This window comes from Squalius cephalus (assembly GCF_949319135.1).
Source record: "Squalius cephalus genome assembly, chromosome: 1".
Taxonomy (NCBI): domain Eukaryota; kingdom Metazoa; phylum Chordata; class Actinopteri; order Cypriniformes; family Leuciscidae; genus Squalius; species Squalius cephalus.
The window spans coordinates 54534721-54562562 of NC_137122.1; the positions used below are offsets into that span (position 1 = coordinate 54534721).

Below are 27842 nucleotides of genomic sequence, written 5' to 3' on the forward strand. Positions count from 1 at the left end.
TGAAATGCATGCATCATTACATACAACTAACCCTAAACCAAATCTTAATCCTAACCCCAACCCTACAGTAAGTGCATTTAGCTAATTAATATTACGCAGTACTTAAATTTATAATTACACTGTAACGAGGTGTGTGAGGGGCCGTGTGTTTGCGTGAGGTGATTTTTAGCCCTCTTTTTCACAGTTGATTAACTGTCTCAAAGTGTCCTTGATTTTGAATCTGTCTGTCATGCTCAAACAGCCAGCCAGGACACCAACGCAAAAGTAACCTCAAAACATCACAAAGCTTATAACCTCAAATATTCTGTCCAATTGTTCAAACTAATAGACTTACAAGGCCGTCAAACTAGCCTTGTTTAAACCTTCTAAACGAGTCTTTATCAAGCAAGTCTGTCTTTGTTTAGTAGACTTGATCAGCTGGACTGAAACATTAATGCCATTAGCATACAGTAGCAGACTAGAGGCTCTGGAAACATCTAGGACTACAGGCTACATGTGGCAGTGTTGCGTCGAGTGGCATCACTGACTGAACGTGCAGGAGTGTAAACAAAGCGGGCGATTAACAGATTAGTGCTGAAGGAAGCAAAACCACCGGATGAGTCTGTGATGCTATGAAGGTAAATGATTTGTCCTTAGCGTGGCTTTGTTTGCTAATAGTTTCAACGGTGTCAGCTTCTGCACCGCAGACCTGTTTGCACAGGATCGACCCTTTAAAGGGACTGAGAGCCCTTTGATTTTCAGAATACTAAGAGGTTTCCTTTGCGTTGAAAGTCACTGAAATAAACTGAAACTGATCCCATCAGATGGCAGCAGTACTTGAACCACCAACTGTTTGATTTTGTACCCAGAGAGCTTGCAAGAAAAGGGCAAATCCATAATGAAGTGGATGTTTGAGACCCCCCCCCAAAAAAAAATTGGCAATTTGATCTATAATTTTTACTGAGATCATGCAACACTAAAAAACACTGGGTTAAAAACAACCCAAGGGCTGGGTAAGAACACATGTTGGGTTAATTTTACCCATTAAACTGGGTAGTTTATTTAACCCAGCATAATGGGTTGTTTAAACCAAGCGTAGTTGATTCATTTTTACTATAATTTTGTTTTATTTGACTTCATACATGAATTAATGTCTATGGATTAACTTAAATCCTCTAAACTTTTTTTAAATAGCCTACTTGATACAACCACTAGCTTGCATGATAATTCCTTTATTTTCAATCATATTTTACAGTATAGTATATTTTCTACCATTTTTAAAACATATTGCCAACATTTAAGCTCATTTAACAAATATTACAAGTAAAAATGAAACATTTATAAGTAATTCAAGTGTAATTGAATAACGCTACACTCGTTTAGGTGACTCACATCGCGCCTCTGTATGTTGCTTTGTATAAAATTAAACAGTATACAGCACAACAACATGAAATAAATTGTACACAAACCTGTATTTTACTTGAGACAATTTGACGGAGCTGCTCTGCTCTCTCCTGAAGATGTGGCAAAAAGCCAGCGATAAATAACTCAATCCCTGGGTTGTTACGTCTGACCCAGGATCTGGGTAACACAAGAAAACTACCCAAACACTGGGTTGTTACGTCAGACCCAGGAGCTGGGCAACACAAAAACTACCCAAATACTGAAAAATAACCTCGAAAATATGACCCAAAAGGCTCAACCCATGATTTGGGTAGAAAAAATAACCCAAGATTTTTTTAGAGTGAAGAAAAATGACACAAGATGTGCTTGAATGGGAAAGGATTTAAAATAACAAAGTAAGTCTGAGAAACACAAATTTACCCAAACTCTTTTCTTAATAAGACTAGAGTTGATAATCAAGTTGACCTTTTAATATGACCTCTCTGGCAGTCTGTTTCACCACAGTGTTTTGCACATCAACGGTCTACACAAAAAGCGGGAAAAAAACCAACAGCTCTGCTGATTTTAGATGAGACAGACCCAATTCAGTGCATTAACCAGCGGATTAGAGAGTCACATACTATGAAAGACCTTCACACATCCCAGGACCCGGCAGTTAAGCGTTCCTGAATGGGCTGAAGAGAATCACACACAAAGCTTCAGCGTCACTTTTGGATCGGCGCAGGCGTTGTTTGACGTAACTGACCACAAATCTGTAAAGAACTGTATAAAGAACCATATAAAATCTTTACACTGCTCATTCAAGTATTTCATGTAGCTGTAAATGATTAGATATCATAGGTTTTGCTTTGACACAACATTAACTCTGGGGCTCTTATTCGAATTTTTTACTTCATCGGAATGGTATGAAACTTGGAAAAGATTTTGGCACTTGCTATGTGAACACACACACACACATACACACACACACACACACACACACACACACACACACACACACACAAAAAAAATCATGGACATGATTTGAAAAAGTTAAATGGTCCTGAAAAAAAATATTCAAAAATTTTGATAAAAAATTACAGCATTGGAAATGAATGGGAGACACGCGAAGAGCACCAGAGGGTTAAAACTATTCTTGGCAATAACACTGTTTTAAAGTGACACAAACATAATTCATCAAATGCATTGTTAATGCGTACTGATGTTTTCCAACCATAAATGTGATGTCACTTTCTGGAAGATGATGTAATTAAGGAAGGGGACATTACAAAAGAATAAAGTGAAAAACGGATTACATAAAACAAAACCGAGATAAACATTTCAAACAGACCCTTAAGCGCACTTTAGCATACTTTATTATGGAAATATTATACTTTAAAAGAATATACTTAAAGCTGCAGTCCGCAGTTTTTCCTTTTTAAAATCTGAAATCAGTGCAGAGCACTGTTGAAGTTCGGTTCACTTTAATAAAATGCGTTCATTTTGTTAAGGTGAGTGATAAACGCCTATTGCTACGTTTTTTTTTTCCATTTCATTTTCATAATTTAAAGATGCAGTCCGCAGTTTTTCCTCTTTGTCGCCATCTCTGTTCGAAATCTGCAATTGCAGTTATTCGCGGAATTATCAACTTTACGTGCGTTGTGCCTCGGCACGGCACGGCACAGCGCGGGTAAATCCAATGTTTTGAGGAGAATGTGCGGCTGTCAGTCGCCGCACCGGTGTGGATCCTGTCATTCGCAATCACAGATTCTACTTTTTGGAGTTATGACCAACAGAAGGATTTTCACCGGAAAATGTCGTCTGAACAATTAAGTAACATCCACTTTTGTTCTGACCAACTAAGGGGAAAAAAGCATTGCAGTAAATCACGCAGATTACATCTAACGATCGCTTATCATATCACGTCAAACAGTGCAAATTATACTTTGTTCTCAAATTATTAATGTTATCAACATCAGCATTACGTGACTACATTTAATGCCCTTCCGGTATTTGTCCTTGTTTTCGCATGGGCCCAGTTGCTGTCTCTTTTTTCTCCGAAGTCGGAAGTCGGTGAATCTCCAGTTGTCACTGGTGATTGTTGTTTGAACCTTTCTGGATCCGCCATCAAATTGATAAGTTTTTATCAATATTATATCAAATTATATCAAGTGCTGTGAGAAAAGGCTATAAATCTCCACCTCCAACATCCTCACACTCATAGCCTACTAGCCGAGACTCTTCTTTATGTGGACAGATGTGACGTAATGACGCAAAGACATGCTCGAATTTCCCACGGAAATCCTCCACTGGAGTTAAACACATTATTACCAGATTACCGTTTTGAATCGAGCTACGGCAAGCAGATATAGTTCTGAACACTGGCTGGTGATGTACTTGCTCAAAAAATTATTTTTGACCCCAAAAAGCTACGGACTGCAGCTTTAAGTGCGAACTGAATGTAATGTTTTCAGACACAAGAAATAACTGCATGTTAATTGCCATTAAATGAAAATGGGTTATAGTTTCACTTTTCTAAGTCAATTAGTTGAACTTAAGAGTGCTTATTTGACCCACTCAAGTACATCATTACATGTGTTTTCATAACTACTTGTCTTTGAAATATGGTTCAGTTACTGCTGAATGACAAGCTTATGGTAAACTAAAATATACTTTAATGCAATTTCTGTTGAAACTTGTAAGTAATGTAACTGTATGACAATTTATTACATTTAAAATATATTAACTTTAAATGTAATATCAAATAACACGCTACCATTACAATTATACATGTGCTTTAGTATGTTAGCCAAGACATCAAAATAAGTGCACTTCTTTACTAAAACACAACAAAGGATTATTAAAACATAATGATTTAAAATGTACTGTAATGTGAAATGTTTAATTTGACATTATTTGAAAGTGTGTTAAGAAACACACTAAGTCATGAAAGTGTCTCTCTCTTTAAGTGCACTCCTTTTATTTCATTAGCAGCCTATTATATAAACCACAAGTTGTTTAAAAATATACTTTTAAGATTTGAGTACATGACAAGTGCACATTAAATGCTTCTTTTTCACAAGAGGAGACCAGGAAAAATTATGAAGCAACTTGAATACTTACTGATAAATATTCTTTATCTAAAGCAGTTTTTCATGTTCAAAGCACCCATATATATATATATATATATGGGTGGGAGACATATAAGCCTGAAAAAAGTTTTTATTTTTTACTTCAAATATTAGGCATAAAAAATATTGAGTTGTGTTGTACTGACTCTTGCATTTCCCACAATATATGTGGTCTTTTAGATTTTGTATTTGAAATTGGATTTATTCACCAATTTGTTGCATTCGTGCCTAAAATTGTCATATGGTGTGACATAAAAATTATTCTATATAAAATGAAAATGGGATATACTCTCCCTAAGTAACTAACTTCAACATAAATTGTTTTCATTACTATCTTAAGATTTAACATTTCTTTTGTGCAGATTCATTAGATTTTGTATTGTTTTTCTAAACCATCATGCAATGTAAGTCATCTCTCCTCAGCCTTTCCAGATATTTTAGATTAATTATGTTAAACCCGGTTATAAATCTATGAAAATGCTTGTGACTCTTGCTGATACTATTTCTCTTGTGTTCCGTTGACTTTTTTATGATTTATAATTAAGAAAGTATTTTTACTGGCACAATTCTGAATGTCACACCAAATTATATAGTGTCACGCTATATGATGAACTGCACCACTCCACAATTTGTCAATGCAAAAAACTGTATTTTATTTGCATTCAACATTCAATTAATTCAATTCAGTTAACATTAATCAAAAAACATACTAACATTGTTTTAAAACTTTTAAAACGTTAAGAAACTCATAAATACACTCACCTAAAGGATTATTAGGAACACCTGTTCAATTTCTCATTAATGCAATTATCTAATCAACCAATCACATGGCAGTTGCTTCAATGCATTTAGGGGTGTGGTCCTGGTCAAGACAGTCTCCTGAACTCCAAACTGAATGTCAGAATGGGAAAGAAAGGTGATTTAAGCAATTTTGAGTGTGGTATGGTTGTTGGTGCCAGACGGGCCGGTCTGAGTATTTCACAATCTGCTCAGTTACTGGGATTTTCACGCACAACCATTTCTAGGGTTTACAAAGAATGGTGTGAAAAGGGAAAAACATCCAGTATGCGGCAGTCCTGTGGGCGAAAATGCCTTGTTGATGCTAGAGGTCAGAGGAGAATGGGCCGACTGATTCAAGCTGATAGAAGAGCAACTTTGACTGAAATAACCACTCGTTAAAACCGAGGTATGCAGCAAAGCATTTGTGAAGCCACAACACGCACAACCTTGAGGCGGATGGGCTACAACAGCAGAAGACCCCACCGGGTACCACTCATCTACACTACAAATAGGAAAAAGAGGCTACAATTTGCACGAGCTCACCAAAATTGGACAGTTGAAGACTGGAAAAATGTTGCCTGGTCTGATGAGTCTCGATTTCTGTTGAGACATTCAGATGGTAGAGTCAGAATTTGGCGTAAACAGAATGAGAACATGGATCCATCATGCCTTGTTACCACTGTGCAGGCTGGTGGTGGTGGTGTAATGGTGTGGGGGATGTTTTCTTGGCACACTTTAGGCCCCTTAGTGCCAATTGGGCATCGTTTAAATGCCACGGCCTACCTGAGCATTGTTTCTGACCATGTCCATCCCTTTATGACCACCATGTACCCATCCTCTGATGGCTACTTCCAGCAGGATAATGCACCATGTCACAAAGCTCGAATCATTTCAAATTGGTTTCTTGAACATGACAATGAGTTCACTGTACTAAAATGGCCCCCACAGTCACCAGATCTCAACCCAATAGAGCATCTTTGGGATGTGGTGGAACGGGAGCTTCGTGCCCTGGATGTGCATCCCACAAATCTCCATCAACTGCAAGATGCTATCCTATCAATATGGGCCAACATTTCTAAAGAATGCTTTCAGCACCTTGTTGATTCAATGCCACGTAGAATTAAGGCAGTTCTGAAGGCGAAAGGGGGTCAAACACAGTATTAGTATGGTGTTCCTAATAATCCTTTAGGTGAGTGTATGAGTAAATCAAACACCATCTCACGTCAAGAACATTAAATTAAGTATAAAATTTTAAAGAAATACATTAATTGTATAGGTAATTTAATGTTCACTATTAAACATTCACTATTATCATTGAATATGTTTTGAATAGTTATTTATTTATCATTAAAAAAGGTGTATGTAATATTGTGTGACAAATATATCATATGGTGTGACTTAGAAAAACAGTCACACCATATGATACAGTGTCACACCATATGACGTTTTGTTCAGTTAAGATAATCTCTTGGTTAACTAAAAACAGCTAGCTTATACTTAGCATGTAAATTGCCACATGGCAGGAATGATTTTTAAGAATTAATAAGTAAAATTCGTATAAAAGTGTTTCATTTTTATGTAAATAATGTCACACCATAAGACACAAAACACTGACCACTAGTGAGCATATCAGATACAGAGCTTTTTAATTAAAAATTAAAAAGCCAGAACTCAACTCTTGACCTTGCAAACCACCCCAGAGATGGCACTGCAACTTCCTGGTTGAGTGTGGACCTCTTCATCATAATGATGTCCAAATTATTGCCCGTTCAAAATATAGATTGCAGTGTCACACCATATGACGCCCATTTTACGGACAAAATGTATTTGGCCAGAACTTGCTTTAAAATCATACACAGACATCAACACTTTCTGTGTCTGTTGAAATGGCCTAATTCTGTTACTTAAACTGTAAAACTATCAATTATTTATACTTTGCTGATATATATTGTCATATTAGTAAGGTCACACATATCCCGGACAGTCACACCACATGACAATTTTGATGTTTAGATAAAAATTTGAAGTAGAGGTCTTTATACACCAACTACAGCTATGGTATGCTGTAATAATATCTTGTCAGAGGAACAACATGAAGATATATATTTTTAACAAATACCCATTTTTATTAGGTTATGACATCATGGACGGGTAGAATTGCATGTCATGTCTCCCACCCATATATATATATATATATATGTGTGTGTGTGTGTGTGTGTGTGTGACCCTGGATCACAAAACCAGTCACAACTCACACATGTATATTTGTGGCAATAGCCAACAATAGATTGGGTCAAAATTATCGATTTTTCTTTTATGCCAAAAATCATGAGGATATTAAGTAAAGATCACGTTTCATGAAAATATTTAGTAAATTTCCTACCAGAAATATATAAAGCATTTATTTTTGTGAGTGAATGCAGCACAATCGCCAACATAAATGCACAACTTTAAAGGAGATTTTCTCAATGTTTCGATTCTTTTGCACCCTCAGATTCCAGATTTTCAAATAGTTGAATCTCGGCCAAATATTGTCCTTATAACAAACCATACATCAATGGAAAGCTTATTTATTCAGCTTACACGTGATGTATAGATCTCAATTTCAGAAAATTGACCCATGTGACTGGTTTTGTGGTCCAGGGTCACATTTCACATTTATATACGTACAGAAAGTGTCATGCTGAGCCATGCATTTCTCTGCATGGGTGGCCTCGTTTGGTCAAGAGAGACACCACTGTCAGCTCAAGGCGTTTGTTTCCATGGCGAAGGGTAGGACTTGGGAAGCTATCTGGCTTACTGGAAGCGTGGTTTATTGTTGACTTTCAGGAAGGGGGTGGAGGAGCTGTGGTGGTGGTGGTGGTGGCAGTGTTTTGGTTTGTGAGGTGTCTGTCTCAGGTGCCTGAGCTGTGTGTGCCATTCAGGTCAAACAAAAGACAGCTGGATGTGTGATACGGACAAACACACGTCACCCTTCACACCTTTCACCTGATACCCCTGACAGCACTTCAGAGACCAGCCATAGCCAGCGCACTTCATCTAAGAGTCAGGCACTGTGAACAGGCCAGCAGAAATCAAGTGATGAAATAGTTCGTCTAAAAGATAGTTCACCCTCATGTTGCATCATTGTTGTGGGCCATAGAAAGATAACTTTTACAGCTGTTTTCCACAAAAGTTTATCTGTTAAAGGATTAGTCCACTTCATAATTAAAATTTCCTGATAATTTACTCACCCCCACGTCATCCAAGATGTTCATGTCTTTCTTTCTTCAGTCGAAAAGAAATGAAGGTTTTTGAGGAAAACATTCCAGGATTTTTCTCCATATTCAATGGGGTCCAACGGGTTGAAGGTCCAAATCTCAGTTTCAGTGCAGCTTCAAAGGCTCGACACGATCCCAGTCGAGAAATATGGGTCTTAGTGAAACGATCGGTCATTTTCTAAAAAAAAAAAAAATACAATTTGTGGTTAAAAAGTATATAAATGTTTATTTATTTTTTAAGAAAATGTTCAGAGAACATTCAGAAACAACATTTTTATAACCTTAATTGGAAACGTTAGCAAAACATACTTAGAATTTATTTATTTTTGTTAGCTGGGTTTTTGAACTGTAGGACTTCAGTAGCCTACTTCTTTATATGTCATTTCATAATTACTTTTATTGTCTGTTGAAATATGGTGAACGTGTATTGCCGAATGTATTGACAATCATAACGACAAACTAAAACCCAATAGGATTTTTTCCATTGGCTTTGCAAAATTTATCTGATTCTGACATGTTTTGTTCATCAATCTTCACAAATGAACACAACTTATGAATTAATAAACTAAATGGTCACATGACTTCAATGTCAGACAACTATTTCACTTTTTAGTCTATTAAAAAAAAAGAAAAAAAATCCCCTGAGAGTGGAATTAGTTTGACTATAATCACAACGAGGCCGTGAAAGCGAATATTGAGTAGTTTACCTGTTCAACCTGATGGCATTTAATGTCTCTGACAACCTGTAGCCATTTAGACATTTGTTATCATCCGCCATTTTCAAGACAAGTAAAGGCTTAAAAAATCACAAGAGGGCATTTCTGATGTATTTTATCAAGTAAAATAAAACATGAACATATCTTGGGCTTTTGTTCACCACAGACCTTAATCCAGGCATTTAACAAAAACAAAAAAAAACTAACACGAGGAACCGGAAGAGCTAAACTGCAACTCGTTTCCAGGTTTTGGACTAAATAATAGCACTCAGCATCCCTGCAGCACTCTAATATGTCATTTAATATGTTAATACTGTACTTTAACCGTCTGTTTCTGTTTGTAACTTTCATCTGATTCTTTAACAAAACAAAACACCACGAACAAAGATGTAGTAGTCTATACAGTAGCTATGTGCTGTGCTGCCATCTATTGGTAAAGGCGCACACTCGCATGTATAATCTACATTGATGGTATGCTTTGCGCACTAGGACCCCGAAACAGCACAGGCAGCCGTAAACATGGCAGACAGAGACACATCCACAGATGCTCACAAACTCAATGTTTACCAGGAGCTGCTCAGGTAACTGTCATCGTTTATTTATTGTAAAAAGCGTTGCTTATTGTTTGTGCCGATATAGTTAATTTATTTGTTCGTGATCTGCAGTAACACAAGTGATGATTACCCTCGCGTCAATGTGCTGAAACCGAAGCACAGAACATGCGCTAGACAGCAGCAAACACCAGTGAAGGGCGCTTTCTAAACACACACACACACACACACACACACACACACACACACACACACACACACACACACACACACACACACACACACACACACACACACACACACACACACACACACACACACACACACACACACACACACACACACACACACACACACACACACACACACACACTTCGTGAAGCTTTGAAAACATTGCGAATCATTTATTTCGAATCAGTGATTCATTTCGTATCACTTAAGTCACGTGATTTCAGTAAACGAGGCTTCCTTTCATCATAAATGTTTCGAAATGTTTCAAAGTTTCGATTGGCTCTCCATAAAACAAACAAAACAAGCCCTACAATTTAATAAGAATGACACATAGGCCTATTATAATGCCTTTTATAATGGCATTTCATGATGAGTTGATCATTCATTCATTGTATGTAATAGAACACCTTCCATAAAACATATGCAGTTAGTTTGAGTTTTAGTGAGAGTTTTCCTTGCATTTACACGTTTTTTTTTATTATTATTTTTTTTTATTTAAAGAAATGTTTGTTTGCTAGTTTTGTGAGAAACGAAACTGTTCGAAACTTTGAGAGCAGCGTGTGGCGTTTGGAGCGCTTCGAAACGGCGAATCATTATGAATCATCACTATTGATTCAGTTGATTCAAAGTTTCGAACAGTTTCGTTTCTCCCAAAACTAGCAAACAAACATGCAAAAGTTAGATCATGTGACACCTGGATATGACACTGACAGAAGATGTTCTCAGTTTAGAGAAATTTCTTTGTTTGCATAATTTTATTATGACTCTGAATATGTGAGGAGCACTGATATGCTATTTGTGTCGCCCATATTCATGGGTGTTTCAGCTATGAACATTAAAATCCCTTAAAACACACATTACACATTATTTATTTCAATAATTTTCAATAGTGGATATATGCATTACAGTAGAATTATGTCTTTCTTCTGAACCACGATGAACGAATGTCATTTCCCCAACGCCTCAGATTATGCATGGTATGCAATGACATTTTGTAATGGAAATTACATTGCTAACATTTAGAAATGAAGGCAGCACAAGTTATCACTCTGTAGTCTTGTTAAGGCTAATTTCATTGCTATAATAGGTGCATATCCTAAAAGCACACAAATAATATTTTCACCTTTAATTAGCCTACTGCTTGATTGAAAATTATGCACAATAAAAATATTCTGCTCTGAAATATTAACCTTATTTGTCTCATATTTCATTTTAAGCATGTTCTGGTGGAAATTACAGACATGGACATTCATAATTTTATGCTATCAGTATTGAAGTGTTTTTATTGCTTCAGTTTCAGTCCTTACTGTTTGTTTTATAAAGTAAACAAAAGATTAACGTTTAATAATATTCAAAGATGAACACTACTGTACTTGAAGAAACTTAACTTTTCTTGACTTTACCTAAAACATTTTGTAGAAAAATCATGTTCAGATATGAGTATCAAATATGATCTCTCAGGCTTTTGAGGAACGTTTATCTGTTCATCTCTCAATCATCGTTGTATTGCATTGAATGAAATGTTTTAAAACTACAGAGCATTACCTTTGATCAAACAAAACATTAAATATCATCTTACTAAGATTGAGATTTTCTAAGATAGAATGACAACTGATATTTATATCCATTTTATATAAGTTAGGGTTAGGTTTAGGTTTATCTCATATAAAAATCTCAATGATTGACATTATAAGCTATCAGAATTTCATCTTACTTTTTAACCCTATAAATATCAGCAATTGCACCAAACTGCATAGTTTTGCTCAGTTTGGGCCTCTGAATAAAAGTGAGGTGTTTTGTTCTTCCTCTAGAGTAGAGTGAGCTTCAAATTCTCCCTATATCATACTATACTAGCCATAAAAGCCTGATGTGTCATATATGATATAAAACACTTTTGCATTTATTTTGTCTAAAGGTTCAATAAATCGTTCCATTTCAAATAATGTTATGTATATTATGTCATAAGTCATGTTTACAGGGCTCCGATTGTTAAGTCTGGATTTATGTTCTCTTAGACGTGTGTTAGTTATATTTGCATATTTAATTTTTTTGCATTTCTTTATATTTGTGTTGGCTTTGAATGCAGTCCATCAGAGCTGTTTGAGGCGAGGTCCCGGAGCCACAAGATACCAGTGAGAGGTCAGAAAGACTTCCTGCCTGATGGGTCCGAGAAGCAGGCGGCCCGTCTGCAGCAGAGTCTGGACGAGCACTGGACGCTTCTGGCCGAGGAGAGGGTGGAGAGACTGTGAGTGATGTCTTTAAAAACACACGCTCACTTACTGCACAGAAGAGCTAAGCTAAAGCTGATGCGCTTGTGTTTCCGCACAGAGGGAATCTAGTGAAAGCTGTCTGGACCCCTGAGGAAAGACTAGTGGAATTGCAGTCACCAGCAGTGAGTCGATGTCAAACATCAAATGAAACATCATCTCCATCTGTTCATTGTCAACTGTTTACACCTGGCGTTAGGATACGTTTTGGTCGATCGGATCACAAGTGGACGACACTAAATACAGGTGTAAACGGGGTCTAAAACGTTTTGAGCTTGTCCACTTTCGACCAATTACTTCGAAAAGGCATTCGACCAGATTGCTTTTGTAGTGTAAACACTCATGTGGTCGTTTGCGTTTGAACAGCCACAAAAGACCGTCTACTCTCTGCCTACTGACCTAATGAGTAAACAGTATGGGAAGATATTTCATGTGTTCTAGCTCAAGCACACCTGGTGCAACTAATGAAGCCCTTGATTAGATCCATCAGGTGTGCTTGAGACTACACCTGTTTTGATTTGTGCTTTTGTGAGGGATTCTGTTCAGGGGATTGAATAATTTTTAGACTGCAGAAGTCATTAAAAATTTGCGTTTTCAGTTGAATTCAGGGGAAACCACTTGAAACATTTGTTGTGTCGAGCTACTTCAATTACCTTTGTTTGATTTGTTCATTGCAAACAGATGAAAGTCTGTACATTTTGCCAATAAACCTGATTTGCAATGGGAGTTTTGATTACAACTGTAAATTGCGTGAGCTTATTATTTTGTCCATTAGATTAGAGATCTGAAAAAAACAAAAAAACATACATTTACCCGCTCATAGACCCTCCCCTCTAAGAAATCAGGACAGAAGTTGTTGAAAGTGGACAAAAGAGACGGATTAAAACACCAGGTGTAAACGGGAATGTGTCTCCCTCGTCTACTTGTGATCCGATCGACCAACACGCATCTTAATACCAGCTGTAAACAGGGCATTAGAAATGATCATGTGTGTTTGCAGGGGAAATTTTGGCAGACGATGGGTTTTTCAGAGAGAGGCAAGCAGTACCTGCGTCCCGAAGAGGCTCTCTACCTCATGGAATGTGTGAGTGGACATTTCCATTCTCATATTTATATCACGCTATTATCTTTTGTTATGGGAACTGTATATTTATGCAGTCTTCAGTGTCACATGATCCTTCAGAAATCATGCTAATATGCTAATTTGCTGCTCAAGAAACATTTCTGATTATCATCAATGTTGAAAACGGCTTAGTGTTTTTGTGTAAACTGTATCTTTGCAATGTTTTCTTCCTAATTCAGGGCAATGTGCAGGTGTTTTACCGGGACCTTCCGTTGTCCATTCAGGAGGGATATGAGCGCTTTCTCTCTAGTGAGACTGTGACTCTTCATCAGTATCAGGTTTGTCTCCTGATGAGAAAACACTCTTCTTAAAGGTGCACTCAGTGTTTTTTGCTGTTAAAAATATTTTGCACTTTTGACAAATGTTTAAAATAATATACATAGTCACTGTCAGAAGAAAATTCCAAACCACTGGAACAAAGAAGAGCGAGTGAACGAGTACAGTGAACACATACTGATTCATACGTGTAATTTGTCTTCTTCATTTAGGTTTTTGGACATTTGAAAAGGCTTGGGTATGTTGTGAGCAGATTTGACCCCAGGTAAAAATCATGTACTTATCCTCAGTACAATCAATTGCGTTGGCGTGTACCGAATTATATCATCAGATATTTCACTACAGCGTCCAATAAAAGACGTCTTTCACACAGCTCAGTCCCATCCACATATGAGAGACAGCTGAATCTGCCGGCATCATCATGGGACAGGCAGAGAAAACAGCTGAAGAGGAAACGCTCTCAAAGTCCTGTATCCAGGTACACCTCATGTCTTCTTCAGCTCCTGAGTGCTCATGTTGCACATTAACCATTACATTGTTAACATTTTGGATTATGATTTTTATTTTTAGGTGTGTATAGTAGGAACAGTAATACATACATACAATTTACATACTCTATAGGTACTCAAGATTAACATGAGATTGGCAGAAAATTTAAAGTGAAATCGAACGAATTGGTGTGACGTCATTTAGAACAAAATCAGGCCAAAACTAAGTTTGTTTAGTGTTCTTTTCGGGAGTTTGAAGCAGCTTGCCAACATCTTTGAACTACCGATGGTCCGTGGCGATGATGTAATAGGTGGATGTGGCTCTGAAACTTCAATTATATTTTTATTGTGTATAAAAAAATACGAATGAGTTTAACCCACGGGGAAAACAATCAAACTGCGGCAACAATTTAAAAGCAGCCCGACTTGGCAACGCTGGCCGCAATCAACACGTTTCATTCATGTTCACGTTTTGCCTTAATCGTGACGGTCGTTATAGATTCTGTTTAATTGTGCTGGAGCATTTTTTTTATTTGAGGGGCATTTTTGTTTGTTTTGGTGGCATTTTTGCCCTAAACCCCTGTTAATTTTCCAACTACTCTACTTAACCTTCTGGTGCTTTTCGCATGTCTGTCAAAAAGTACAGAATTCTTTTATTTCAATTTAATTTATGTACTATATTTTAGTACGATGATGTTTTTTATTTAATATTTTGTATTTTTAGGGGATTTTATAGTACTAAATTATATTTACGATGTATTTATAATTCATTTATTCACGTTTTGAGCATAGACCTGAAAATTTAATTTCCAACTTAAACTGTTATGAAAAATGCACAAATATACTATTTCAATTTTGATATGAATTATATATTTTCAAAAACACATTTTACTCTAAAACTGCAAGAAAATCCTAGCCATAAATCGAAACGATTGAGCTTGATATCTAAAAAAAAAAAAGAGCTTTCAGTCAGATTTTGTTCAGGCCGCAGTAACAAACGTTTCCACTAGATGAAATTCGTCTCCCATTAATTTCCAATGGCGTAATTTTGTGTGACTATTTTTTTCAGGACCATTTAAATTCTTTGAACCATGTCCATGATTTTTTTTTGTTCACACAGCAAGTGCCAAAACCTTTACCAAGTTCCGTACCTTTCCGATAAAGTAAAACAAATAAAATAAACCAATACGTAACATTTTTCTGTCAAAAATGACCGAAAAGCATTAAGTTCTAACTGTAAAAAAATATGGACGTAGTGTCCTTGACGTCACCCTTAGGTTTCTGAAGAGCATTATGAAGCCCAAAGTGGGCAGAGCCGACCGTCACCATCTTGGCAGCGCGTCACCTTACGTCACTCCCGGATAAAGGAAAATGGGCAAAGAGGCGGATTATCTGAGGTGACGTGACGGCTAACAGACAGCAGACAAACGGCTAGTAGTGACAGGATGCCGCTCCTGTCACTACTAGCCGTTTGTCTGCTGTCTGTTAGCCATCCACCTGTCACTCAAGTGGCCACGCCCTTAATTATGCAGAAATGTAAGGCTTAATATAATTTAAACGGATGAGTTATAAAAGAATTCACTGCCCTCGCAGTTGTCATGAAGGGCAAAATTAGCTGTATAGACCAAAATCACCTTTTGTACCAGGCTGTAAACATACTTTTTTATGCTGTAAAGTTGGGCATTTTAACATGGAGGATATATGGGATTAACTCTCTTTTGGAGCCTGCCTCTAGCGGCCAGTCGATGAATTGCAGTTTAAGTCACTTCCGTGTTGGTTTCAAGAGAGAGACTGGAAGGTTGCCACTTGGTTCTTACTCCCTATTCTCATCTCTGTCTTGATCGGCCCCAGTGACAAACAGAACACGTCACCAGTGGAGATGACGACAGCCGAAGACCAAAGTGACGAGCTAGTTAAGAGCAGCGAATCGCCCCTGCGGTCCGCCGATGCCTCGGACAGGACGTGGTGGATGGAGAGGGATGTCCAGCCTCCACCTCCTCAAGCCCAAAGCGCAGCTCCTCACTGGGACTTCAGCAGCATCTCTTTCCCAGACCTGGGCTCTCGTAGGAGCCGCTCCGTGTGTCTGGCGTCCCCAGACCGTAGCCTATTACCCGGCGCTCTGGAGGTGGGCGACTGTGACGTGGCTCCATGGCTCAGCAGACTCAACATGAAGCAGGAGAAGCTGTCGCACCGGGACAGGGAGCGCCAGAGAGAGCGCGATCGCTACTGCAGGGATGTTAACAGCGACCGAGAGGTGCGGCGCTGCAGGAACTGGGTGGAGTATTTCCAGCTGCTGGAGGACAGGAGGAGACGGGGACAGAAGGACAGACCCGCGCATCTGTGGGAGAGGGAGGTGACGCCGCTCACTCAACCCGGCCAGTGCGCCTCGCACCGTAAGAAAACACTCGTTCAGTAGACATGCAATGACTAGATTCCTAAATGACAGGGTCAAAACGAACCTTGTCCTCCCTTGTTTGGTCAAACAGATATCCTGTCTCAAACTCACAAGATCTGATGGGGCCACTCAAACTCACAGTTGCCGTTCTGTTTGGCAGGACTGTGAAACGATTAATCGCATCCAAAATAAAAGTTTGTGTTTACATAATATATGTGTGTGCGCTGTGTATAATTATTTTGTATATATAAATACACACACATGCATGTATATATTTAAGAAAAATGTGTTATTTATATATATATATAAAAAAAAAAAAAAAAAAAAAAATATATATATATATATATATATATACATACATATATATGTTTGTATACATATATTATATATATATTACATATTTAAATATTTCTTAAATATATACATGCATGTGTGTGTATTTATATATACAAAATAATTATACACAGCGCACACACATATATTATGTAAACACAAACTTTTATTTTGGATGCGATTAATGCCGATGAATCGTTTCACAGTCCTACTTGATTTAGAAAATACACGTCACTTTAATGTGTTAGTTTTTTTGTTCTCCGTGACTAAATGCATCAGTGGTCTGTGCATAATATCTGGTGAAGCTAACATAAGAATAAAGAAACATTTGGTTATTCTTTCTAATAAGGTTTATTACATGACTGTATCAAAATAATAATAATAATAATAATAAAAAAATAGGATTCAATTTGTTAATATTAGTTAGTGAATATCATGATTTCACAATAAACAATAATTGTTTATTGTATTTATTAATCTAGTTTAATAATAAATATATTACTTTTCTAAATGGAAAAAAGAAAGAAATGTAAATACATTTAGCAATAAATTAATAAAATAAATTGGTATAACAGTTATTTTAGTATTGTTTATACACTTTTATTTCATTTTGATTTAATTTGTTTAATTTCAGTATTTTAATTATATTCTTTGTTTTTACATTTTTTTATGTTTTTTTTTAGCCATTTCTATATATCCTTAATTAGCTTTATTTTTATTTCTGTTTCAGTTTTAGTAATGTTTGTACTTCTTTATTTCAGTTGACTGCAAAGGTTACATTATCAGTTACGTTTTTTTAAAACATTTTTATTTTATTTTTAATAGTTGTAGTTTTATATAACAACAACAACAACAACAACAACAACAACAACCAAACAATAATAATAAATTGTTAAATGAAGAAATATTATATAATATAATAACAGTGATAATATAATGTATAATGTAACATTATAGTATAATGTTAGTTCATAATACATTGAGTAATAGTAATTTATAGTTTAAATGTTAAAAATGTATTTGTTTATAAATTAACCAAGATTGATATTAATTGTTGATTGTAAGTTCATGATACCTGATGCATTAAGCAATTTCATTGTTGATGTTATTTAAAGGGTTATTTTCAATGTAATTTTTTTATACTATGTACACATTATAATTAAATTATATGTAAAAAATGAGATATGTGTGAAATACATTTTTAGAAGTTAAAATATGTTTGTAATGATGTTTTTAATTATTCTACGGTGAGGTTTCAGTGTCAAACAGATAAAAAATAGATGATAAGGTTTGTGCTTAGAAAATGTAATGTTTGTGAAAGATGAGTGTCATTGCCTTACTCTCATGTGACATTCATCTGTTTTGTATTATCATGGTGCAGGTGAACTGCTGGACCAGATCAGCATTGTCAAGTCTTCGAGCTGGTCTGAGGGAGTTTCCAGGTGTGTAAGCCCACATTTACTGTCCTGTAGCCATATCATATTCAGGGATGAAATTAAACGCTGTCAGAGTAAACCTGGTAGCTTTCTCCAGAAATTGACAGAGAAGTCAAATAAGCCTTTGAGATGATTGAACTGCTGTTTTAAACAAACTATATTTTTTGTCAGATTGTCCCCGTCAGACCAGTGGCAGATTAGTTTTGATGTTTACCAGCCGGACACGGTGGCGGAGTTTAAAAAGAGCCATCCTGGAAAGCCGTACAGCCGCATGTGTGTCTGCAGGTAAACATACACTGATACACAATACACTGAAATTAGTCCAGTCATTCATTACGTGCTTTAGTGATCGTCTTTTTCCTGCTGTGTTGGTTTTGTTATTTTGCCTTAGTTATACAGTGTCTGGATCACACCGACTGATGATTCATGCTGGAAAATTGGTTTTATGATTTTGCAGTACTTAGCAACGACATGGAATAAGCATAAAGTCATAAATGTTTGAAATATGCTATTTGGCCTCATAATATGACCCGTCTGTGATGTTTTTACCCTTTACAATTTTTTTTAGGATTAGACATAACAAATTTAGTAATAACTGGAGATACTGAATTTTTTTTTACAGCTCAAATAAATACAAAAGTTTTAAAGTCCCCCTGTGGCAAAAATCAAGCTTTTAATGTCGTTTATATGTCTATGTTTAAATGTCATTTTGGTGATCAAAGATGCATTTTAAATGGATATAATTATAGACTACAGTGGGACTTTAGCAGAAGAAATAATGTAAATGCTAAAGGCTAATTATTAGCTTCGCAATTTTGCTGTTAAATCCTCTCAAATATTATAGTGGTGGTCCTGAATAGTAATTTGACCAACTTTGGGGTCTCTAAGGCCAACTCTATAGCAAAAAAATCACTTTTGAAACGGCTATAACGTTTGAAACCTTTGTCATAGAAACAAAAGTCTTAGTACACGTAATTTGCTGATCACATTCAATATCTTACATTAAAGGAGAACTCCGGTCAATTTTAACATTGAGCTCATTTTATTGTACATTTGGAGTGCTGTCAATACAGAGAACAACTACAAAAATCGGTGTTGCCTACACCGAGTTATTCTATTTTTAAAAATTGCACCCTGTTGACTTCAATGGGGCAAGTACTAAACCTGCTTTTAGCCTCTTAACATCCTTGATGTGTCATTACAAGTGCACAGAAAATGTGAGTGATTCCTTCTGAGTGAACACGAGTGGATCTGACTGCAGTAGATGTAAAAGATATGTATAAAAATGATGTTATTTAAGCCAGCGCAAATACCTGTTTACATCCTGTTTTTCGGTTGAAGTCCAAAGTAGTCGATTGCCGAGTTCACGCGCGTGATCATAGGTAACTAAACCTATGCGCGTGAACTCGACAATCGATTACTTTGGACTTCAACCGAAAAACAGGATGTAAACAGGTATTTGCGCTGGCTTAAATAACATCATTTTTATTCATATCTTTCACATCTACTGCAGTCAGACTCACTCGTGTTCACTCAGAAGGAATCACTCACATTTTCTGTGCACTTGGAATGACACATCAAGGATGTTAAGAGGCTAAAAGCAGGTTTAGTACTTGCCCTATTGAAGTCAACAGGGTGCAAATTTTAAAAATAGAATAACTCGGTGTAGGCAACACCGATTTTTGTCGTTGTTCTCTGTATTGACAGCACTCCAAATGCACAAAAAAATGAGCTCAATGTTAAAATTGACCGGAGTTCTCCTTTAAGACTTCGCCCGTTACAGTAGTGGCCATTTTGAAATGTACTGTATGCAGTTTTTTCACTACTCCGCCATTAAATTTGGTCCAATTCTTACCAAAATAACAGCATTTTGATGTACCTTTTTCTTCACAAAAAAAAAAAAAAAGTTACCGACGTTGACCCAAAATCCAGCTAGATGCTATATCCTAGCCAAACTTTGATCAATCGAAACGAAACTTGGTGCACTTTGTCAGCACCCAGATCTGAGTGTATATGCGTAAGCTGGGAAAAACTAGCATTTAACGAAAATGGCTATTTTTGCTCATAACTTTTGAAATCTTTATCAGAAAGTCAAGATCTTGGTGTCTGCAGATTCGAATCCCTCGAGATACCAATTTTGCCAAGATCAGACAAATTGCCTGTCCACCATTTTGAAATTTGACATAATTTGCGATATCTTTTAAACGATTTGACATTATCGGCAACAAATTAGGTAGGGATCATTGACAGCATGTCCTTAAGGTACCTGAGGAGTTTGATCACAGCGCCACCTAGTGTTCCAGAGGTATAAGGATTTTTGCAAAAATGCTTAAATTTTGAAAACATTGACCAACTTTTGTATTCCGAACCTTGACAGCTGGTTGAAAGCATGTCTTCCTTGTGTCGCCCAGTGATAAGCGACAAGCACCAAGTAAAATATGACTTTTTCATGTAAAAAATGCACTACTTTTAAATTAAGCAAACCACGGTGTATGAGTGGCATGATGTGTAAAGCAACAGGTTAGCGGTTTAAAGACTTTTTGATCAAATCCAGTCTATGGCAAGTGTTAAGCCTTGTGAATTTTGCAAGGTTCATAAAGTTCCCTAAATAAAATCTATGTCCATCAATGTCAATAATGGCCTTATTAAGTGTTTGGCCCCGTAATTGCTGCTTTCGGCTATATTTATTATTATTTACATGTGACAAGAAATTTGTATAGTCTGAAAAGGTCCTGATCTGAGCATGCCAACTGATTTATGTCTTCGTTCATTGACAGTTTTGACGGCCCCGTGCCAGATCTGCATGTCATGAAGCAGCTGTCCTTCCAAAGTGGAGATGTCCCAGTAACGTTTGCAGTGGTGGATCATGGTGACATCTCTTTTTACTGCTTCAAGGATTTCAAACTTCCAACAGATGTGTATTAAAGGAGCATTTCTAAAACTGTACTGAAAAAAAAGGGTATTTATCTCAGGGTATTAAAAGTTAGTTCACCCAAAAATGAAAATTCTGTCATCTTTTGCTCACCCTCATGTCACTCCAAGAATGTTGGTAATCAAACGGTTCCCATTGACTTTCATTGTATTTTTTTATTTCCACTGGACAATGGGAATCCATGGGAACAAAAAAATGTTTGATTAACAACATTCTTCAAAATATCTTCTTTTGTGTTTCACAGAAGAAAGAAAGTCATACAGGTTTGAACAACATGAGGGTGAGTAAATGGTGGCAGAATTTACATTTTTGGGTGCACTAACCCTTTAATTACATTTTAATAAAAAACTGTTGAGTTTTTCAGGTGCAAGTTAAGCCAAAACACTACACCAGCATTTATGTCATGAAAATGTCTATTGTTTGGACAGAAAACATTAAAGCCTACTTTGGTAGGTTAATTATGTATTGTCTTCAGGACCATCTCTACTGGTTGGATTTCATTAAAATTGTTTTTTATTGAAGAAACATTTCATTGAAAAAGCTTTCAGGGTATCATGTTTAAATTTTGTTTTTGGCTTTGTTTGTGTACTCCATATTGGAAATACAGTAATATATGGATATCTTGGTTCACATATATTGGTGATGGTGGTTCTTCATCATTTTCTGCTTATTCATTACTGTACTTCAGTGGAAAGGCTGCCACAATACACATATTCTGTTAAGAATGGGAAAGATAGATGAGCATTTCAAATGGTTCAAATGAATTAAACGAATAACTCAATAGAACAATCTGTGTTATCTGATGTTTATCAGTAACAGCGTATATCTGGGTCCTGCCATGTTTGTGAATCCACACACCACATCTCTGCATCTGCATTCTTGGATGAGTTTCCAAGTTAAAATTGCATTTTGAGTTTGATCTGTTTATTTAGTTAGAGCCGTCAATCAATAAAAAATTGGGACCCACTTTATATTAAGTGTCTTAAACTATGTATGTACTAAACTACTCACTACAATGCACTTATTGTGTAAATACTAGTGCTGTCAAACCGATTAATCGTATCAACATAAAAGTTTGTAAATATCTATAAATAATTTGTGTGTGTGTATATACAGTGGGTACGGAAAGTATTCAGACCCCCTTAAATTTTTCACTCTTTGTTATATTGCAGCCATTTGCTAAAATCATTTGTTCATTTTTTTTTCCTCATTATTGTACACACAGCACCCCATATTGACAGAAAAACACCGAATTGTTGACATTTTTGCACATTTATTAAAAAAGAAAAACTGAAATATCACATGGTCCTAAGTATTCAGACCCTTTGCTGTGACACTCATATATTTAACTCAGGTGCTGTCCATTTCTTCTGATCATCCTTGAGATGGTTCTACACCTTCATTTGAGTCCAGCTGTGTTTGATTATATTGATTGGACTTGATTAGGAAAGCCACACACCTGTCTATATAAGACCTTACAGCTCACAGTGCATGTCAGAGCAAATGAGAATCATGAGGTCAAAGGAACTGCCTGAAGAGCTCAGAGACAGAATTGTGGCAAGGCACAGATCTGGCCAAGGTTACAAAAACATTTCTGCTGCACTTAAGGTTCCTAAGAGCACAGTGGCCTCCATAATCCTTAAATGGAAGACGTTTGGGACGACCAGAACCCTTCCTAGAGCTGGCCGTCCGGCCGAACTGAGCTATCGGGGGAGAAGAGCCTTGGTGAGAGAGGTAAAGAAGAACCCAAAGATCACTGTGGCTGATCTCCAGAGATGCAGTCGGGAGATGGGAGAAAGTTGTAGTAAGTCAACCATCACTGCAGCCATCCACCAGTCGGGGCTTTATGGCAGAGTAGCCTCTCCTCAGTGCAAGACATATGAAAGCCCTCATGGAGGACTCCAAGATGGTGATAAATAAGATTCTCTGGTCTGATGAGACCAAGATAGAACTTTTTGGCCTTAATTCTAAGCGGTATGTGTAGAGAAAACCAGGCACTGCTCATCACCTGTCCAATACAGTCTCAACAGTGAAGCATGGTGGTGGCAGCATCATGCTGTGGGGGTGTTTTGCAGCTGCAGGGACAGGACGACTGGTTGCAATCGAGGGAAAGATGAATGCGGCCAAGTACAGGGATATCCTGGACGAAAACCTTCTCCAGAGTGCTCTGGACCTCAGACTGGGCCGAAGGTTCACCTTCCAACAAGACAATGACCCTAAGCACACAGCTAAAATAACGAAGGAGTGGCTCCACAACAACTCCGTGACTGTTCTTGAATGGCCCAGCCAGAGCCCTGACTTAAACCCAATTGAGCATCTCTGGGGAGACCTGAAAATGGCTGTCCACCAACATTTACCATCCAACCTGACAGAACTGGAGAGGATCTGCAAGGAGGAATGGCAGAGGATACCCAAATCCAGGTGTGAAACACTTGTTGCATCTTTCCCAAAAAGACTCATGGCTGTATTAGATCAATAGCAGCACAAGTGTTTAACAAAACAACATCAACACTATAAGTGCATTGTACCCAACAATAATTATGTAAGTCCATAGTAGTTAAAGACACCTGATACAAATTGGGGCCAAAAACGATAATCAATTTAATTTTGTTAAATGTTGATTAATTAAATTACCCACATATACGCTCATAATAGTTTAAACTGACATAGTAAAGCGCTATTAGCATTGAAGCCCCAGTGAAACTGCACACCACCTTATCTGACACTTCTACCCTAGTTATTCACTCCGTCTGTATGCCTTTGGAAAGCTGTACTGAGTCAATAAAGCAAATACCCACTACATCAACAGCTGAAGTGCTGATATAAGATTTAATTACAGTTGTGTACATTTTGATGTCACTGCATGGACAGAGTCATACAGGTGAATATGAATCACGGTAGATCTACATCATGATTGTATATGAATGGCTGATTAGGTTGTCAGTAAGCAGACTTCTCATTTCACATTCATCTGTCAGTGTCATGAACTGCTGTTTCAGAGGAATCGGGCATTAGATTACACTCATAATCCTCGTAAACGCTGGCACAATAGACTGACCACATGTGTCTGTGATTCTCATGTCACATAATGCATAACAATAATATTTTTAATAATTAAAAAAATAATTTGTATTTTGTTGTTTCTTAATAAAAACAAAACAACTGTTTTTTTTTGTTTTTTTTTTGTACAGCAGTGGTATTTTAGTATCATTGATATACTATTATAGTTTTTTTTTCTATTATAGTATACCAGGGTTCACCAATCTCGGTCCTGGAGGGCCTCTGTCCTGCAGAGTTTAGCTCCAACCAGCTCCAACACACCTGTTTGAAAGTTTCTAGTATGCCTAGTGAGACCTTGATTAGCTGGTTCAGGTGTGTTTAATTGGGGTTGGAGCTAAACTCTGCAGGACAGCGGCCCTCCAGGACCGAGATTGGTGAACCCTGTAGTATTATAGTGGCAACTAGCTGAAATAAAGTAAGTTTAAGTGTCTTTATATTTTATTTTAAGTAATGAAAATTATTTTTTATGGTTTTAGTTAATGATAATTACTCTGTTAATAGTTAAAGGAATATTCAGAGGTTCCATTCAAGTTAAACTTAATCAACAGCATTTGCATTAACTCCCACTCCTGGGTTCCCCTCACGACGACCCACTCTGATGAGGATCAGATGTCGATAGCTGCATCAGATAGAGGGCTATTGTTCTCTGGAGAGGAAGATGATGCTGAGCTTCAGCGGTGTTTGCTCATGCTGAATCAGATTCGGAGTTGACATGCTAGCCATTTATGCTTGTAAAGTGCTGCCACCTGGACAAATCGCACTTGTCCAAGGCGCCTGTGAGACGACTGCAGCTTTGGCTGCTATGCTAGGGTTTACAGTGCCGATGGACAGGCTGCCTTCGCCTTGCATGCGATGGCCATCCTGCAAGTCCACCAGACCACTCATAATGCACAAGGGTAGTTCTGAGCCGGGGTTGATGCAGGAACTGTGCATGGCGACTGACCTTTCCATCCGGGCGACGAAAGTCACGGTGCAGGTCCTCGAGCAGACAATGTCCACCTTGGTGGTCCAGGAGCGCCATCTCTGGCCTAACCTTGCAGACATGCGAAATGTCGACAGAGTGCGCTTTCTCGACGCTCCCATCTCGCAAGGTGGCCTTTTTGGCGACACTGTCGAGGACTTTGCACAGCAGCTCTCGGCAGTCCAGAATCAGACCGAGGGTCGAGCCCCCCCACAAGAAGATGATGCAGCCCATCCCCCAGGCCACCACTAAAGCTTCCCAACGGTCAACGAAGCGGCCCTCAGACGGGCGACCGGAGATGGAGGGGACTGCTGTTTCCCAGGAGGTGTTGAACGCACCTTTCCTCCCTGAGGAGGCCGGGCGATTTTTTTTTTTTTTTTTTGGTCCTGAAAGACTGCTTTTTCAATGATCAAAGAGAGAGCTGTTTCCTCACACTTCGGGACATGCGTTGAGAGACACACTGCTTCCTCACTCCCAAACCCCTCTCTTTTCGCCACAGTCTAGGAGTTCGCGCTTTGAGTATGCGCTGCTTTTGTTAGACTTATTCATCTAATATAGCTAAGCTGATGTTATTTAAAGGAATTTTTACCTGTGCAGCTCCTACTTGATTCCTAAAAGGTGTCATATGCCACGAATGACAGGGATAACCACTGTTCCCCAAAAGTAAAAAAAAGTAATTTCACATATGTGTCAATAATGTCACATATGTGTCAATTCGGCGACACAGGGCTAAGGCTGCTCGATGGACAGACTGAAAAGTACAGCAAGCAAAGCAATTAACTTTCAGTGCTGGGAGTGCATGACTCCTTTGGGTTTGGTGCTCAATGTAAGGCTTGAGTGTTGCGGTGAGACAAAGGATTGACTGACGCTCAAACCTACAGTATATTCCCTCAATAATTGGGTATCAATTATTAAAGCAATAAAAATGCGCATAGGTACTCCCTTTTCTTCAATGACCAGCTTTAGAAGCTCAGAGCGGCGCATTGTCTGCTTTGGGGGTCAGAAGAAGAGAAAGTCTTATTAAAGGTAGATTTTCCCCTACGCACCTGACTTAAGTTTACCTGGGGCGTCTCCAGTGGACACCCAAACATCTACAGTCGACACTTAATAATATTAATACTCTAGCACTGCGTCTACAGTCGACAACTGGCTTCGAGGCATGAGTTTATATATTGAAACATCTGTATAGTTTAATTTCCCCTTTTGTTATATTCGGAGATGATTCACACACACGCTGACTAACTCTGACCTAAGTGTTTGGAAACATTTAGGTTTCAAAAGCATATAAATGTTATTCCTGCAAGGAATATTAAAATTATGATTAATTTAAAATAGTTTACTACAACCCCAATTCCAGAAAAGTTGGGACATTTTGTACAGAATAAAATCAAGAATCTGTGATTTGTAAATAGTTTTTAACTTTTATTTAACTGACAAAGGTACAAATAAAAGTTTTCCAATGTTTTCACTGACCAACATAATTGTATTTTGTAAATATGAACACATTTTGATGGCTGCAACACACTCCAAAATAGTTGGGACAGAGGCCAAATAAAAGTGAAAAGATTATCCAGGTTAGATTATCCAACTCTTTAGAAACAGTCCACAATGAGCAGGTGAGCTGGTAATAGTTGAGGGTGTTTGGGTGTAAAAGAGCCTCTCAGTCTTTGTAAGCAAAGATGGCTCATTACTCTGTGCCAAATATTATGAGAGAATTGTCAAACAATTCAAAAATCACATTTCTCAATGCAAGATTGCAAAGAATTTTTTTTTCTTTCACCATCTTCCATACATAATATTGTCACAAGATTCAGGGAATCCAGAGAAATCTCAGTCTGTGAAGGGCAAGGCAGGAGACCTCTGTTGAATGTGCATTACCTTTGACCCATCAGAAGGCAGGAGACCTCTGTTGAATGTGCATTACCTTTGACCCATCAGAAGGCATTGCATGAGAAACCATCATGCTACTCTGTTAAATGCAGCCACATGTGCTCAGGAGTACTTTGGAGTCTGACGCTGCATCAAGAAATGCCACTTGAATCTCTGTTACGTAAGGAGTAAGATATACATCAGTGCTATGTGGAGATGCCGGCGAGTTCTCTGAGCCCAAGGTCATCTCAGATAGTCTAAAACACAGTGGAGATGTGTGCTTTGGTCAGATGAGTCCATGTTTCAGCTTGTTTTGGGGAAAAACAGACGAGTTCTCAGTCCCAAAGACGAAAGGGGCCATCCAGACTTTCATCAGTGACAGGTGCAAAAGCAAACATGTGTCATGGTATTGGGGTGTATCAGTGCAAATGGCATGGGTAACTTGCATTTGTGTGAAGGTACCATCGACTTGGAGGCATAAATTTGGATTGTACAGAGACATAAACTGCCATCAAGATGAAGTCACATTAGACAATGACGTTGTAGGTTGTGTTTGAATAATTAGGTATCTTATTTTGCTGAGGTAAATTAAACGCAATTCTCTCGTATCCTTGCTCGATGAAAATGAGGGCACTTGAAATTTAAAAGGCTGATTCGCGCTTCGGGGCAGT

General features: G+C 37.6%; 1 protein-coding gene across 1 annotated transcript; it reads left to right on the plus strand.

Moving 5' to 3' along the window:
• Positions 1-579: 579 nt before the first annotated feature.
• tsen54 (TSEN54 tRNA splicing endonuclease subunit) lies at positions 580-21535 on the plus strand. Its single transcript, XM_079883687.1, has 12 exons — positions 580-617; positions 9739-9830; positions 12118-12276; positions 12360-12423; positions 13299-13382; positions 13601-13699; positions 13910-13962; positions 14071-14175; positions 16037-16578; positions 18295-18355; positions 18521-18634; positions 21127-21535. The coding sequence occupies exons 1-12, from the start codon at positions 612-614 to the stop codon at positions 21272-21274; spliced, it is 1527 nt and encodes a 508-aa protein (XP_079739813.1). The 5' UTR covers positions 580-611; the 3' UTR covers positions 21275-21535.
• The last annotated feature ends 6307 nt before the right edge of the window (positions 21536-27842 follow it).